The 18668-nt window shown below is 38.5% G+C and overlaps 1 protein-coding gene across 2 annotated transcripts in view; it reads right to left on the minus strand.

Moving 5' to 3' along the window:
* Window positions 1-18668, minus strand: part of MAP3K5 (mitogen-activated protein kinase kinase kinase 5) — a 229799-nt gene that overhangs the window by 102110 nt on the left and 109021 nt on the right. For both annotated transcript variants that reach the window (XM_088840777.1, XM_055432817.2), the window contains 2 exons: window positions 11188-11300; window positions 28-187 (listed from right to left, as the gene is read on the minus strand). In XM_088840777.1, the coding sequence (XP_088696903.1) occupies window positions 28-187; window positions 11188-11300 (273 nt within the window). The remainder of the gene's footprint in view (window positions 1-27; window positions 188-11187; window positions 11301-18668) is intronic.

The raw sequence follows: 18668 nt of genomic DNA on the forward strand, positions 1-18668 counted from the left end.
TATAAACGCCTAATAGTTTACTATTACCATGCAGGTGTCTTCAGTTTAAAAAGCTTTTCAGATGCTTGAATGACTCTCAAGTGGTCATTGGCCAGGACACTGGCCCCCAGGAAAAATCCAACTTCCCAGTAGCTCTGGAGTTTTTCCAAGTTTCCCTTTTTACCAAGAAGACTACTTAGCTTCACCCCTAGGAGATGAATAGGCAAAAGAACATTACAAACACACCACAGGCAGGCAGAGCTGACTTCTTTATTAAAAAGCAAGCTTTCATTCCTCCTTTCAGATTAAAATACCTTTGTTAAGTTTCTGATTCTTAAAAGGGCTTAAGTTCATTGTAAAAGACAAAAAAAAGGCTAATCAGAAAGATACACAGAAAAAACTGATAATTTCCCTTCAATTTGAAAACCTCCAAATAACTGCCAACTTCACACTGATGTACATCATTCCAGAATTATTACATATGTTTGTATATGGGCTTCCTTGGTGGCTCAGTGGTAAAGAATCCACCTGCTGATTCAGGAGATGCAGGTTTCATCCCTGGGTCAGAAGATTTCATAGAGAAGGAAATGGCAACTCACCCCAGCATTCTTGCCTGGGAAACCCCATGGACAGAGAAGCCTGGTGGGCTACAAGGCATGGAATCGCAAAAGAGTCGGTTATGACTTAGCGACTAAACAACAATAAATGATCTCAGGCTTAGAGAAGTTTACTTGTTAACTTGTGTTTTGCTCAGTAGATATCCAAATAATTTCTGTCTAGTGAAACAATATCTAATATTTATAACCTGCTGGTCATAAACTAGCTTTTAAAAAAATCAAATTCAGAAATCTGATTCTAAGATTTCTTTGTTAAATTATGATTACCTTATCTTCAAGGAAGAAATCTGGAGAAAGGAATGGCTGCCCACTCCAGCATTCTTGCCTGGAGAATTCCATGGACAGAGAAGCCTGGCAGGCTATAGTCCATGGGGTCACAAAGTATTAGACGTGACTAAATGACTAACATTAGCTTCTTATAAGCACTTTAAACAGGACATAGCCTCTCACTGTTTCCATTCATGTTTAATTCACTAAATTAAATAGAATCTTTTATATTTTCTGAGAGTCATGAATTAACCTTTTTTTTAAATTATGCTTTAATGAAACAAAACAATCTTTTAAAAACCTTATGCTGCTTTTTATTACATAATTCCACTTAAGCCATGAGTATTTTAGAAAAAAGTCCATTTCAGAGTTCTTCACATTTTGTGACAATAATTTTAAAAGAGAACAGCTTTGCCAACTGAAAATTTCATGAGATGAAAAAAAACTGCACGTGTATGTAACAACATCTATGATATCCTATCTGGACAGAAAAAGTACAACAAATATAAATGGAAGAAGAAAGTGTAGGGGGGAAATTAGATACTAAAAATGTGTGTCTCTGTCAACCTCAGTTAAAAATGAATAGTTCTTTTTTTGTTTCATACTTTCAGAACAATGAATGTAGGACTAAGGTAACATCAGACCATTTAAACATTTAAGCAGGGACTATGAAAGTGTTTAACAGTAAAAATTATATTAGTTTTAAAATTAAAATTTAGATTTATTCTTGCATGCCAGAAGTTCACTCTGTGAGGGTCATCTTAACTTTGGCCTTAGCATAATTTGGTCACATGATGCAACTCTGAATCATTCAGCATTTGTACAAAAAGTACTTTTTGTTTAATGGTAAATAGTATTTTAGTATACAGATGGGTCATGGTTTATTTACCCAAATGCATATGGTAGCTGCTTTTTTATTACTATAAATATTCTTGTACACATAGCTTTCTGCGTTTGTTCAATTATTTCTTGTAATAAAATCCTCAACTTGGACTTGTTGGGGAAAGAGATATGCTCATTTTAGTGTTGATATTATGTGTAGTGGTCTTCCCAGGTGGCGCAGTGGTAAAGAATCTGCCAGCCAATGCAGGAGACACAAGATATGTGGGTTTGATCCCTAGGTGGGGACCATCCTTTGGAATAAGAAATGGCAACCTACTCCAGTATTATTGCCTGAAAAATTCCAAGGACAGAGGAGCCTGGTGGACTACAGTCCATGGGGTCGAAAACAGTGGGACATGACTGAGTGGCTGACCACACATTATAGGTAATATTATGCCCTTTCATCTTTGCCAATGTAATGGAGAGCAAAAGGAAACATAATTTTTTTTAAACCTTTGAGATTGACTGTCTTCATATGTTTATATATCTTTTATGAATTAGCATTTATGATCTTTCCACATGATGTATGAAACCTATTTCTACATGAGATAGTAATCTTTTAAGTTTGGAGAATATGGCTCTAATTTTTTATATTTAGGATGCCTTTCTCCCCAAGCTCCCTCCACCCACCCATCCAAGGAAAAGAGGAATAAATATCTTAGTACATAATATTTGTTCCATAATTAGGATTATTTCCATAGGATAGAGTCTCAGAGGTAGTGTTATGCTTGGTCCCAGGCTATAGAACTTTTAAGGTTTTTGATCGCTATGACCAATAATTTTTAAATTATTAAAAATTTAATAATTTTTAAAGCACTATTGCTGATGGATGATTCTATCTTTTTACCAAGTCCTTACTATCTGGCTATTTTTCACTATTTAAAAAAAACCAACCAATATAATATTGTAAAATAATTTGCCTCCAATAAAAAATAAATTACCAAAAAAAAAAAAACTGGCAAAATTTGTAAGCAATTAACAGCATATCATTGCTGTTTTAAATACCAGTTCTTTGATTCAATCATCTGTTTAGGCAATTTAATGTTGACAATGCTCTAGTTAGAACTGGTTGACCTCTAAGAATTGAAGATTTTTTAACAGTTTAGTTTCTGTCATAGTTTTTATATTTTGCAGCAGCTATTATAACAGAGAAAGGTAGGACATTTTTATTGAACACTCATTAGATGCCCAGCACTAGCATGGCACACTGAAAAAGTGACTCTTTTCAACCCATACAACAACACAAATTAGAGATATCAAGGGAATATTTCATGCAAAGATGGGCACAATAAAGGAGAGAAATGATATGGACCTAACAGAAGCAGAAGATATTAAGAAGAGGTGGCAAGAATACCACATAGATACTAGACAGAAAAGGTCTTAATGACCCAGATAACCACAATGGTGTGATCACTCACTTAGAAGTAGACATCCTGGACTGTGAAGTCAGGTGGGCCTTAGGAAGAGTCACTATGAACAAAGCTAGTGGAAACGATGGAATTCCAGCTGAGCTATTTCAAATCCTAAAAGATGATGCTGTAAGTGCTGCACTCAATATGCCAGCAAATTTGGAAAACTCAGCAGTGGCCACAGGACTGGAAAAGGTCAGTTTTCATTCCAATCCCAAAGAAAGGCAATGCCAAAGAATGTTCAAACTACCACACAATTGCACTCATTTCACATGCTAGCAAGGTAAAGCTCAAAATTCCCAAAGCTAGACTTCAACAGTACATGAACCAAGAAATTCCAGATGTTCAAGTTGGATTTAGAAAAGGCAGCCTTCAGAATGGGAGAAAATAATAGCAAATGAAGCAACTGATAAAGGATTCATCTCCAAAATATACAAGCAGCTCCTGCAGCTCAATTCCAGAAAAATAAATGACCCAATCAAAAAATGGGCCAAAGAACTAAACAGACATTTCTCCAAAGAAGACATAAAGATGGCTAACAAACACATGAAAAAATGCTCAACATCCCTCCTAATCAGAGAGATGCAAATCAAAACCACAATGAGATACCATTTCACACCAGTCAGAATGGCTGCTATCCAAAAGTCTACATGCAATAAAAGCTGGAGAGGGTGTGGAGAGAAGGGAACCCTCTTACACTGTTGGTGGGAATGCAAACTAGTACAGCCACTATGGAGAACAGTGTGGAGATTCCTCAGAAAACTGGAAATAGAACTGCCATATGATCCACCAATTGCACTCCTGGGCATATACACCGAGGAAACCAGAATTGAAAGAGACATACGTACTCCAATGTTCATTGCAGCACTGTTTATAATAGCCAGGACATGGAAGCAACCTAGATGTCCATCTGCAGACGAATGGATAAGAAAGCTTTGGTACATATACACAATGGAGCATTACTCAGCCATTAAAAAGAATGCATTTGAATCAGTTCTAATGAGGTGGATGAAACTGGAGCCTATTATACAGAGTGAAGTAAGCCAGAAAGAAAAACACCAATACAGTATACTAACACATATATATGGAATATAGAAAGATACAAATGATAACCCTGTATACAAGACAGCAAAAGAGACACAGATGTATAGAACAGTTTTTGGGACTCTGTGGGAGAGGGTGAGGGTGGGATGATTTGGGAGAATGGCATTGAAACATGTATATTATCATATGTGAAACGAATCACCAGTTCAGGGTCGATGCATGTTACAGGATGCTCAGGGCTGGTATGCGGGGATGACCCAGAGGGAGGATAAGGGGAGGAGGGAGGTGGGAGTGGGGGTCAGGAAGGGGAACTCATGTACACCCGGGGCGGATTCATGTCAATGTATGGCAAAACCAACCAATATAATATTGTAAAATAATTAGCCTCCAATAAAAAAAAATAATAAAAAAGAAAAGGCAGATGAACAAGAGAACAAGTAGCCAACATCTGTTGGATCATAGAAAAAGCAAGGGAATTCCAGGAAAACATCTACTTCTGCTTCATTGATATGCTAAAGCCTTTGACTGTGTGGATCACAATAAACTGGAAAATCCTTAAAGAGACAGGAATACCAGACCACCTTACCTGCTATCTGAGAAACCTGTATCCAGGTCAAGAAGCAACAGTTAGAACCAGATATGGAATAATGGACTAGCTCAAAATTGGGAAAGGAGTACATTGAGGCTGTATATTGTCATCCTGCTTATTTAACTTATATGCTGAGTACATCATGGGAAATGCTGAGCCGGATGAAGCACAAACTGAACTCAAGATTGCCAGGAGAAATAACAATAACCTCAGGTATGCAGATGACACTACCCTAATGGCAGAAAGCAAAGAGGAACTAAAGAGCCTCTTGATGAAAGTGAAAGAAGAGAGTGAAAAAGCAGTTTTAAAGCTCAACATGCAAAAACCAAAGGTCATGGCATCTGGTCCCATCACTTCATGGCAAATAGATGGGGAAACAATGGAAACAGTGATAGACTTTATTTTCTTGGGCTCCAAAATCACTGCGGATGGTGACCGCAGTCATGAAATTAAAAAAACACTTGCTCCTTGGAAGAAGCTATGACAAACCTAGACAATGTATTAAAAGCAGGGACACTACTTTGCTGACAAACGTCTGTATAGTCAAAGATATGGTTTTTCCAGTAGTCATGTATGGATGTGAGAGTTGAACCATAAAGAAGGCTGAGCACCAAAGAATTGATGCTTTTGAACTATAGTGTTGGATAAGACTCTTGAGAGTTCCTTGGACTGCAAGGAGATCCAACCAGTCAATCCTAAAGGATATTCACTGGAAGGACTGATGCTGAAGCTCCAATACTTCAGCCACCTGATGGGAAGAGCCAACTCATTAGAAAAAACCCTGATGCTGGGAAAGATTGAAGGCAGGAGGAGGAGGGGACAACAGTGGATGAGATGGTTGGATGGCATTACCGACTCAATAGACATGAGTTTGAGCAAGTTTTGGGAGATGGTGAAGGACAGGGAAGCCTGGCATGCTGCAGTCAACGGGGTCGCAAAGAGTTAGACTCAACTGCTGCTGCTGCTGCTAAGTCACTTCAGTCGTGTCCGACTCTGTGCGACCCCATAGATGGTAGCCTACCAGGCTCTGCCGTCTCTGGGATTCTCCAGGCAAGAACACTGGAGTGGGCTGCCATTTCCTTCTCCAATGCATGAAAGTGAAAAGTGAAAGTGAAGTCACTCAGTCGTGTCCAACTCTTCGCGACCCCATGGACTACAGCCTACCAGGCTCCTCCACCCATGGGATTTTCCAGGCAAGAGTACTGGAGTGGGTTGCCATTGCCTTCTCCCAGACTGAAAAACAACACAATCAGTTAAAGATTAGTCCCTTTGGCAATGATGGAAAAAAAAATGCTGAGAGATATTGAGCAACTTGTTGAAGGTCGCACAGCCCCAGTGGAGGTTAGATTGTTACCAGTTTAACTTTCCATTGTGATGAATTCCAAGCATACATCAAAGTAGAAAAATACTACAATGATCACATTTTCAACAACTGCTAACATTTTACTATTGCTTCATCTCCCTGAATACTTCGGCTTAACCATTTCAAATAAAACTACAGATTTCACCCTTAAATATTGTGTCATAGTATAAAAATTCTACACATTCTGTTTGAGCATTTTTTTGAACGCCTGTCAGCAACTGAACAACAAGGGCATCTGACATCTACTTCTGTGGAGACTGAACCCTGTGCTGCTGAGCTTCGACAACCCTTGAGGGGAATACAGGGTGGGGAATGAGGCACTCTGTGCTCCACGGAAACTGGTGGAACAGGTCTTTAGATATAGTAACTGATTTCATGTTCCCAAATCCTTGGTGGTGGCGGTTTAGTCGTGTCCAACTCCTGCGACCCCATGGACTATAGTCCACCAGGTTCCTCTGTTCATGGGATTCTCCAGGCAAGAATACTGGAGTGGGTAGCCATTTCCTTCTCCGGGGGATCTTCCCAACCCAGGAATCAAACCCGAATCTCCTGCATTGCAGGCAGACTCTTTACTGTTTGAGCAACAAGGGAAGCTGCATTTGAATTGCACCTAATAAAAATAATAATTCTCTCATATTATTTAATATCTGGTCCTGATTCAAATTCCCTGATTGTTCCACAAATTTCTTTGGCCACCTGATGCAAAGAACTGATTCACTGGAAAAGACTCTGATGCTGGGAAAGACTGAAGGCAGGAGGAGAAGGGGACGACAGAGGATGAGACGGTTGGATGGCATCACTGATGCAATGGACATGAGTTTGAGCAAGCTCTGGGAGTTGGTGATGGACAGGGAGGCCTGGCGTGCTGCGGTCCACGGGGCTGCAAAGAGTCAGACACGACCGAGCGACTGAACTGAACAGCTTTTTGTTGTTGCTGTTCTCTTTGTTTTTTCAAACTGGAATCCAAACAGGGATCATTAATTGCATTTTTTAAAATGTCTCTAATGAGCTGACTCATTTGAAAAGACCCTAATGCTGGGAAAGATTGAGGGCAGGAGGAGAAGGGGACAACAGAGGATGCGATGGTTGGATGGCATCACCGACTCAATGGACATGGGTTTGGATGGACTCCGGGAGTTGGTGATGTCAGGGAGGCCTGGCGTGCTACGGTTCATGGGGTCACAAAGAGACGGACATGACTGAGCAACTGAACTGAAATGTCTTTTAACCTAACCAATCCACCCACACTTTTCTCCATGACATTGACTTTTTGAAGAGACCAGGCAGGGAGTCCTGTAGAAAGTCTTCACCTTCTGGATCTGGCTGACAGCATTTCTTGGTGTTGTCTGACTTATTTCTCTATCCAACTGTGATTCTATTAACTGTTAAATCTTAAGGCCTGGGTTAAACATTTTTGGTGAGACTATTTCACAGGATTAAGGGCAGAAGAAGAAGGGGGTGACAGAGGATGAGACTGTTGTATGACATTACTGCTTCAATGGACATGAGTTTGAGCAAACTCTGGGAGATAGTGAAGGACAGGGAAGCCTGGCGTGTGCAGCAGTCCATGGAGTCTCAAAGAGTCGGACGTGCCTGGGCGACTGAACAACAACATTTCACAGGAGACGCAGCTTATTTCACATTCTCTGTATCAGCTGGCAAACATCCAGCCATCAGGCCATGCTGGGTGGATCACTGACAGCTGGACCCCTGGAGGGGATGTATATAATGAATTGTATGCGTGCATTGTTCCTTTGTGATTGGTAAGCAATTTGTAGGTGAGCTTGGGTTTCATGTAAATATGGCAAATGAAAATTTAAAAAAATCCTAATGGTGTTAGGTCTAATTGATGATCCTTTTTAGAATCATTATTTTAGTATCACTATTGTTATCAGTTTTATCAGTCCTTCTACTTTATCAGCTAGCATTCTTTTAAAGAATACGTTCTTAAGAATATACAGTTAGTATGTAGCATATCTTAAGAAGAGCTTTACCTCCTCAACTAGATGATCTATGCTCTACTCAATCAAGTCTGACTCTGAGACCCTATGGACTGTAGCCCACCAAGCTCCTCTATCCATGGGATTCTCCAGGAAAGAATACTGGAGTGGTTTGCCATTTCCTTCTCCAGGGATGAACTATAGTATCCCTTTAAAAGGAAGGGAAACTACTGTACTTTGTTCCCTATAATTTTAAATTTTCTGAGAATTTGGTCACCTCCATAGACAGCAAATGAGTTGTTTTGTGGTTGGTGATGGATTTTATTTTTGTTTTGACTTCTTTTTCTTGATTATCCTTTTAGAGTCATGGATTTTTATATTCAGTAACACAAATTTTATTTTTATGGGCTCCCTGAAAACAAGATTCAAATAGTGGTTTGTCTCAATTCCAAACACACTGTTCTCTTATTACATCATCATCTCATAAAGTATCTCATGGTTGAAAATTCCACAGAACACAGGAGAAACATCTTTTATTTAGCTAAGCTTGATTATTAATTTTAAGTCTTGTGAAGCTGAAAAAAGGATAAAGATAAAAGATGTGGTTGTTTCCAAATTCTAGTTCTAAACAGTACAAACACCAATGAAACACTTTAGCCCTTCAGGCTCCTCTTTCCGTGGGATTTCCCAGGCAAGAATACTGGAGTAAGATGCCATTTCCTTCTCTAGAGGATGACCCAGGGATAGAACCCATGTCTCCTGCATTGGCAGGCAGATTCTTTACCACTGAGCACCTGGGAAGCCCCCTTTCAGTTATTTGAGGACATACATTTTATAGTGTATATCACAATTTTAGAAGCCTAAAATTTAGCTTTTATGGGAACTAAAAATTCATTGTCAAGTCATATTTTAAGTCTGTGTAAGTTTTGTAATTTCCAAATTAAAATTCAACTTCATGTGCTTTCAAATGCTTGTTCAACGTGTATTATGAATGAGCTCTTCCCGGAAAAAGTTGAAGTGCATTTCCTTTACAAAGTTCCATTAATCACAGTTCCTTAGACCTCAGAGTGCTGACCATCCTTTTTTTCCCTCCAGTTCTTCAAAGACAACTGACAGAACATTGTATAAGTTTAAGATGTGCAGTGTGTTGATTTGATACACTTGTATCTGGCAAAATGATCACTATAGCATTAGCTAATGCCTCCATCATGTCATATAATTTCCATTTGTTTTTGTAGTGAGAACACTTAAGATCTACTCCCTTAGAATAGTGATGCCTATCTTAATCTACATTTAACTTAAAAAAGAGAATTTAGAACAGGTACATTTCAAACCACTATGTTACAGCTCTACCGACACATGCAAATCAATGTCAATTTCTGTAATGATCTGGAGGTTTCAACCTCAAGTTCAAGAACAGAGTAATACAAGTCATTTTACAACACTAATATGGTGAGCCCATGCTCTGCAGCCCACCAGGCTTCTCCGTCCATGGGATTTTCCAGGCAAGAGTACTAGAGTGGGTTTCCATTTCCTTCTCCAAGGGATATTCCCAGCCCAGGGATCGAACCCGGGTCTCCCACATTGCAGGCAGATGCTTTACTGTCTGAGCCAGGGAAGCTCAATACATAAGGATCAGTACAGAGTTTTAAAAATAACTTTAGATGGAGAATTTTATTATGATAATTTCTGAAAAGTACACATTGCAGTGTATTTTTTCTGATTTCATTTTCCAGCTTAAAAAAAATGAATTCAAATAAAACTTTGTGCGTTGAATACCACTGCAATCCGGCAGTGATAAACATGTATCATTCTTTTAGTCTGGGCTTTTAAAAAGAATTTAATACTCAAACTTTACTTGCCTTCAAAGATTTCCCAGAATATTACATATGGTTATTTAATTAGCCCTTCCCAAATAGTGTAAAAAAACACCCAGGGCTCATTTTTTCTTTATGAAAGATTAAAAACATTCTCCAGTTAGAAATCTTAAAGGAAAAGTTTCATCTACATATAATTCACAGCTTCACTAAGATCAATTTTTTTTTCTCTACAAAAACCATGGAAAAACATTTCTGTCTGCAGTAAAAACTCCTATGAGAATTGGAAAGGTTCTCTGCAAAAAGACAGTTCAACATTCAAGAGATAAAAAATTTGACTACCTTACACAGTATTCAGTATCTAGAACCTTAAAAACATTATCAAAGCAAGAAGTAAGGAAATCACACAAAAGTTATTCACTTAAGATGTCCTAATCTTTAAAAATTCCAAAGAAGGGTCAGTATGTAAGACAATGTCCACTGATAAAAGGGACGAAAACACATTTTATCAATGACTACAATTCAGAGATGGTCTCTGAGGAGACTAGTCACTGCCAAGACTCCATCTGCTTAACCTGTTGTTCGAGGGTCTTGAGAGGCTCTACCAGTAACAACACTGAGGTCATAGGGCAGGTGTGCATGAGAAACACGAACAGGAAGCATCAGAAGTCTTTCTTTCCCTCTTTTTTTTTAAGCACCAGGAAAACAAAATTAATCTAAAATAGGAAACTTTCCTGTTGTTCCATAAAACACTACCTTATTTGGGAGTTGTGGGCTAAATGCAGAGCCCCTATTTCTAATACGAGTTTGAGAAGGAATGGGCTTCCCTGGTGGCTCAGCAGGTAAAGACTGTCTGCCTACAGTGCAGGAGACCTGAGTTGGATCCCTGGCTCTGGAAAAACCCCTGGAGAAGGAAATGGCAATGCACTCCAATATTCTCATCTGGAGAATCCCATGGATAGAAGAGCCTGGCGGGCTACAGTACACGCGGTCACCAAGAGTTGGACAGGACTGAAAGACTAACACACACACAGAGGGAATAAAAAAATATCAACTAGGGGATTTTTAGAATCAGGTGAAATAAATTAAAAACCTAATTACATCCCAATATCAAGATTCTGCACAATAGCGTGAAACATTAAATAAGGAGATATAATTTCTTTTTTTCAGGAAGTCAGATGAGACAGAAAGCAAAGGAACTATCTATGAAAGATCCTTTTTCTTTGCACTGAGTTGGATCCACTTTCTTAATTCCATGTAAAACATCAAGCTGTAATTACCAACTTTTCGGAGCTCAAAGGAAGATTCAAACTGGTGCCCAGATGCCAGGAGGAGGACCGCATAATTAATTCCTGACTGTAGTGTTGGCTCTGATTCAAATGCCTTTTTGAACCTATAAAAAAAAAACCCACAAATGTACAAGTTTACTTTCTCAATCATGAAACTCTGAGTTTGCAATAGTTTCTGTTTGCATAACTCCAAGGCCTGAGCAAGTAAAAATATTCCACTGGCCTTCACCCCAGAATCTAGTGTGCTATTAGGATTTAATGCTTAAGTAACTGCATACCCTCACCCTCAGCAACATGGCATTCCGCCCACTTAACTCAGCCTCACCATAGCAGCTCCAGTCTTTAAAATAATCCTCTCTTCAACAGTCTTCCAGAAATGTGAGAGAATGTGTGTGTGCACGCGAGCATGTATAAACAATGAAAATTTAAAGATAAGAACCCTGTGCATACTTGTTAAGTGGTTTTTTGAAAAGTTTTATAAGTACTAAAAGTAAAAACAATACACAAAGCAATCAGGAATATTATCTACATAACATACTGAAACAATCACTTTCGTAAGAGTGATACAGAAATACAATAAAGAATGTCAGTTGCAATAAGAAATTAGGAAAACAGAGATGGTGTGTGTGCATACTAGTTTTTGCTCAAAGAGAATGAGAACCATTTTCTAGATGTGCATGAATCTATCTACCTTTAAAAATGCTTCAACATTTGAAAAGTCTTCAGTGCTTATGCATCCACTATATTTTCAAGGTAACACTTCGTAGGTTCTGTTCAAGGGTCCCCTCAGCTACATCATTTAACAGGCAATAATACTCAATATTATTTCATTTAAGAGCATGAAGAAGACCAAAATTAACATAAACGGCCTAGTAACTAATAAAAACTGAGACAAACATGAAAAATGAAATCTCTATTTTAAAAAACCAGATTGAGAAAAATATAAAGACTAAATATCTAGTGAACAAATGTTTAATGATACAATAAAGAGATACTTAGGAAAACACATTAAAATTCCAAGATAAAAGCATTTTTATTAAAATCATTAACTGAAAATGAAAGATGGGAATTGCAAAAACGGCAGTGGGCACAGTGGTGTACATTAGAGTACATTCTCGGCTATTATACATAATTGAAATTTTCTGTACTTTAAAATGTTAAGGAAAACTTCAAAAGAAAAGGATAAGTACATATCTTCTGAATATTGAGAATCATGTGCCCTTTTCAGGGTCTTACTTTTTAATCAGGAAAAGTATCTCTGAGAAGAAACAAAACTCAAGTATTAACTTTAACTAGCTGGCTTGAACAGTTTTGCATGTGGAATAAGAAAAAAATATTTTCAACTGCATCACTACTGATGGTTAAGAAGAATTTCTTTCCTCTACAGAATTACAGGAGTTTACCAAATCTAAAGAGGAAAAACCATGTAACCCAGATGGCTGATATCCAAAGCAGATCAAATCAAGGAAAGACATGATTTATAAGTTTTAGACTCATACAAAATCCAAAGGTCTTTGTGTTTTCTCAGAGGCAAGTAGAAAGTCCAAATAAAAAAGATACAGGAGAAGAAAGGAGTTAATAACTTTCTTTTTACCAGTAATTTATACTTTCTACCAATTCATATCAATATATGAAATATCTTTCAACAAATAAATTTTTCAATTTTACTGGAAGAAAAAAACATGGAAAAATTCTCTTAATATATTCAAAGGAAGATGCGAAAAGCAAGATAATCCTAAATCAATCGATAAATACTGATATGTATTTCCTATGTGCCAAACTAACCAAACTGAAAAAATTAAATGAGAGTAGATCTGTTTTTCTGTTACCATAAACAATACAATTTAAAATACTTTAAGCAAAATATAGATTCTAATAAATTAGTAATTTATATTTTCTATGGCTCAAACCACTCCATAATAAGATGCATATTGAGGAGAAAGTCTTAAGGAAGTAGGAATTCTCACACATTGAAAAGTAAATTAATATACTATTTCTTGGCAGAAATTTGCCAATATCTATCAAAAGTGTAAAATGTCATAAAAAGCAATGCATACCTATTGACATAATATTTCTATATCTATGGATTTACACTAAGAAAAAGAATTAAATATGAATACCAGACCCCACCTAATCTGTCTCCTGAGAAACCTGTATGCAGGACAAGAACCAACAGTTAGAACCAGACATGGAACAACTGATTGGTTCAAAATTGGAAAAATTGTCACCTTTCTTATTTAACTTATATGCAGAGTATATCATGAGAAATGCCAGTCTGGATGAATCACATGCTGGAATCAAGACTGCTGGAAGAAATATCAACAGCTTCAGATATGCAGATGATACCACTGTTATAGCAGAAAGCAGAGGAACTAAACAGCCTCTTTCTTGATGAGGGTGAAAGAGGAGACTGAAAAAGCTGGTTTGAAACTCAGCATTAAAAAAAACAAAGATCATGGCATCTGGTCCCATCACTTCATAGGAAATAGACGGGAAAACAATGGAAACAGTGTCAGACTTTATTTTTTGGGGCTCCAAAATCACTGCGGATGCTGACTGCAGCCATGAAATTAAAAGACGCTTACTCCTTGGAAAGAAAGTTATGACCAAACTAGATAGCATATTAAAAAGCAGAGACATTACTTTGCCAACAAAGGTCCGTCTAGTCAAGGCTATGGTTTTTCCAGTGGTCACGTATGGATATGAGAGTTGGACTGTGAAGAAAGCTGATCGCCGAAGAATTGATGCTTTTGAACTGTGGTGCTGGAGAAGACTCTTGAGAGTCCCCTGTACCGCAAGGAGATCCAACCAGTCCATTCTAAAGGAGATCAATCCTGGGTGTTCATTGGAAGGACTGATGCTAAAGCTGAAGCTCTAATACTTTGGCCACCTCATGCGAAGAGTTGACTCATTGGAAAAAGACCCTGATGCTGGGAGGGATTGGGGGCAGGAGGAGAAGGAGACAACAGAGGATGAGATGGCTGGATGGCATCACCGACTCGATGGACATGAGTTTGAGTGAACTCCGGGAGTTGGTGATGGACAGGGAGGCCTGGCGTGCTGTGATTCATGGGGTCACAAACAGTCGGACACGACTGAGCGATTGAGCTGGACTGAACTGAGAAGTAAATACTAGAGGCAGGAGCCTACAACAAATAGCTGACAGTCTCCTCCAAAGTTTGGAGCTATACAATGTAAGAGAATAAAGACTCAAACTCAAATTTCCAAAGGGCAGTTTACAGTATACAAGGGATAAGAAGATAGAGCCCTGCTTGGTTCTCAATCAAAAGCTGAGGGTGGTCATATCAGGAAGCAGGGACAAAAACAGAGACAGACGGTAAACAAAACTTAAAGCGAGACCAACGCAACTCAACTGCAGTTTTTGAGGTCATCAGCTCCTCACCATGTCTGGCTAACAGAGGGAAGTGAGTACCTTCTATGAGAGAAAATAAAATCATTCTTAATCTCAATAATTCTTATATATAAAATGTATGGCATACAATAAAGAGTTATGAGAACTTCAGAATCAGGAAAAAATGACCAATAAACAAAAGAGCAAAACAGACAAGATGACCTGACTCACAGATAATTCATATGTTGGAGTTTGTAGACAAGGACTTTAAATCATTATTACAAACATGGTGAAGAAAACTGTGGGGAAAAATGAAGGAAAAGACAATTTCAACCTAGAGATGGAATCTAAAAATAAAGAGAATCAAGCAGTCTAGAACTGAAATATGTAACACCTGAAAATAAAAATTCATTGCATAGGTTTAATAGCAGACTAGACAGAGGACAAGATGGATTTGGTGAAGAAAAAAAAGAAACGTCAATAAAAAGTTTGTAAGCCAATATACAGAAAAAGGGAGGGGAAAAGACACAACAGAATGTGAGACATATAAGACACAGTTAGATGGTCTAACATATGTATCACGGTAGCCCTAGGAAGAGGGAAGAGAGAATACAGAACACAAGAAGTATTTGACGACACAAGGCCAAAAATACTCCAAGACTGTCGAAAACATTAACACACAGATTCAAGAAGCTCAACTTCAAGTTGGATAAAATAAAATAAGCACAGCCTAAATGCTAAAATCAAAGACACGGGAAAATCTTAAAATCAGCCAGAGATAAAGATATATTACCTTCAAAGGAGGCATTTTATTGCAATTTTATAGCAATTTTATTGACAAAACTGATAGCTGACTTTGCAATACAAACTATGGAATAAAATTGATAGCTGACTTTGTAATACAAACTATGGAAGCCAAAAGATAATGCAATGACATATTTAGAGTGATTAAAAAAAAAAAGAAGTACAAATAAGCAAAAACTGGCAGAATTGGTTGCCAACTGATCTGCAAGCAAAAAGTATTACAAGTATTCAGGCTAAAGGATAGTGAGTTCATCTGGAATCACTGAACTGCAAAAAGAGCATCAGAAAGAGTACTGAAGTGAATGTGAAAGTTGCTCAGTTGTGTCTGACTATTTTCAACCTCATGGACTATACAGCCCATGGAATTCTCCAGGCCAGAATACTGGAGTGGGTAGCCTTTTCCTTTTCCAGGGGATCTTCCCAACCCAGGGATCGAACCTGTGTTGTAGGCAGATTCTTTACCAGCTGAGCCACAAGGGAAGCCCAAGAACACTGGAGTGGGTAGCCTATCTTCTCTCCAGTGGATCATCTCAACCCAGGAATCAAACCAGGGTCTCCTGCATTGCAGGCAGATTCTTTACCAACTGAGTTATCAGGGGAAGATACTAGCCATTTTAAAACTACTGAATATTTATTCTGCTTTAACTTTCTCTCCAGTCAATCCTAAAGGAAATCAGTCAATCAAACCAGTCATTCCTAAAGGAAATCAATCAATCAAACCAGTTAATCCTAAAGGAAATCAGTCCTGAATATTCATTGGAAGGACTGATGCTGAAGCTGAAACTCTAATAATCTGGCCATCTGATGTGAAGAACTGACTCATTGGAAAAGACCTTAATGCTGGGAGGGATTGGGATGACAGGAGGAGAAGGGGACAACAGAGGATGAGATGGTTGGATGGCATCACCAACTCGATGGACATGAGTTTGAGCAAGCTCTGGGAGTTGGTGAGGGACAGGGAAGCCTTGCGTGCTGCAGTCCATAGGGTCTCAAAGAGACAAGACTGAGCGACTGGATGGCTGAAGTCTCTCTCCTCTCTAAGGAAGTGGTAAAATACAAATGTAAGGTAGACTTTAAGAGTCAAGGATGTGGATGGTCATCTCTAGGGAACCCCTAAAAGGATAATATAAAGAGCATTGTGTGTGTGTGTGTGCATGCGTGCGCTAAGCTCTTTCAGTCATGACCCACTCTTTGAGACCCTATGGACTATAGACTGTCAGGATCCTCTGTCCAAGGGATTCTTCAGGCAAGAATATGGAATGGGTTGCCATGCTCTCCTCCAGGGGACTTTTCCAACCCAGGGATTGAATTTGAGTCTCTTACATCTCCTGTGTTGGCAGGCAGGTTCTTTACTATGACTAAAGTGTTAATAGAGTATAAAATGCAACACTAAACTAATAGAAAAAATGGGGGAATGGAGGACTAAAGAAACACAGATATGAAATAAATAGAAAGTGAAGAAAATATGAAGTAAATAGAAAATGAATTGCAAGACATAAGCATAACTAGACAAAAAATATCAGTGATGTGGAAGATTTGAATATTATGATTAAGCAAGTCAATCGAACTATCTTATGTGGAACGGTATACCCAACAATGGTGGACTGTTTCCGGGGCTATAAAGGCACCTCTGATTACAGTAGAATTAAACTAGAGAACAAGAAAGATACATCTGTAAACCTATTTCTGAATAAGCCAAGATTCAAGGATTCACATTGAAAATTAAAAGGTATTTGAGCTAAACAATACTGAAAGTTCAATACATCAAAACTTCTGGGATGCAGAACAATTTTTATCTTTAAATGCATATGCTGGGAAAGCAGCAAGGGTGAAAAAAAATCAATGCTCTAAGCTTCCATCTAGAAATAAAACAGCACATAGTCCAAAATAAAGCAGAAGGAAGATATAATAAAGAAAAGAGATCAATGAAGTAGAAAATAGATGTGCAATAAAGAAAATGAACAGTGTCAAAAGGGGAAGATCAAAAAAATTGATAAACTCCTAGATAGACTGCTCATCAGAGAGAGAAAGAGAAATGAAAAGGGGGACATTAGTATAGGTCCTACAAGCATTAAGTGTTACTTGCAACCCCATGGACTGTAGCCCACCAGGCTCCTCTATCCGTGGAATTCTCCAGACAAAAATCCTGGAGTGGGTTGCTATGCCCTTCTCCAGAAGATCTTCCTGAACCAGGGACTGAACCCATGTCTCCTGCAGGCAGGCAGATTGTTTACCATCAGAGACACTAGGGAAGTTTCCCAGGTGGTCCAAATGGTAAAGAACCCGCCTTACTAGTTTGCATTCCCACCAATAGTGTAAGAGGGTTCCTTTCTCTCCACATCCTCTCCAGCATTTATTGCATGTGGACTTTTGGATAGCAGCCATTCTGACTGGTGTGAAATGGTATCTCATTGTGGTTTTGATTTGCATCTCTCTGATTACGAGGGATGTTGAGCATTTTTTCATGTGTTTGTTAGCCATCTTTATGTCTTCTTTGGAGAAATGTCTGTTTAGTTCTTTGGCCCATTTTTTGATTGGGTCATTTGTTTTTCTGGAATTGAGCTGCAGGAGCTGCTTGTATATTTTGGAGATGAATCCTTTATCAGTTGCTTCATTTGCTATTATTTTCTCCCATTCTGAAGGCTGTCTTTTCACCTTACTTATAGTTTCCTTTGCTGTGCAGAAGCTTTTGTACAGCCACTATGGAGAACAGTGTGGAGATTCCTCAAAAAACTGGAAATAGAAATGCCATATGATCCAGCAATCGCACTCCTGGGCATACACACCGAGGAAACCAGAATTGAAAGAGACACGTGTACTCCAATGTTCATTGCAGCACTGTTTATAATAGCCAGGACATGGAAGCAACCTAGATGTCCATCTGCAGACGAATGGATAAGAAAGCTTTGGTACATATACACAATGGAGTATTATTCAGCCATTAAAAAGAATACATTTGAATCAGTTCTAATGAGGTGGATGAAACTGGAGCCTATTATACAGAGTGAAGTAAGCCAGAAAGAAAAACACCAATACAGTATACTAATGCATATATATGGAATTTAGAAAGATGCAAATGATAACCCTGTATACGAGACAGCAAAAGAGACACAGATGTATAGAACAGTCTTTGGGACTCTGTGGGAGAGGGTGAGGGTGGGATGATTTGGGAGAATGGCATTGAAACACGTATGTTGTCATATGTGAAACGAATCACTAGTTCAGGGTCGATGCATGTTATAGGATGCTCGGGGCTGGCGTGCGGGGATGACCCAGAGGGAGGATAAAGGGAGGAAGGAGATGGGAGGGGGGTTCA

Source organism: Moschus berezovskii, chromosome 10, assembly GCF_049115385.1.
Source record: "Moschus berezovskii isolate FMDL1 chromosome 10, NW_MosBer_1.0, whole genome shotgun sequence".
Taxonomy (NCBI): domain Eukaryota; kingdom Metazoa; phylum Chordata; class Mammalia; order Artiodactyla; family Moschidae; genus Moschus; species Moschus berezovskii.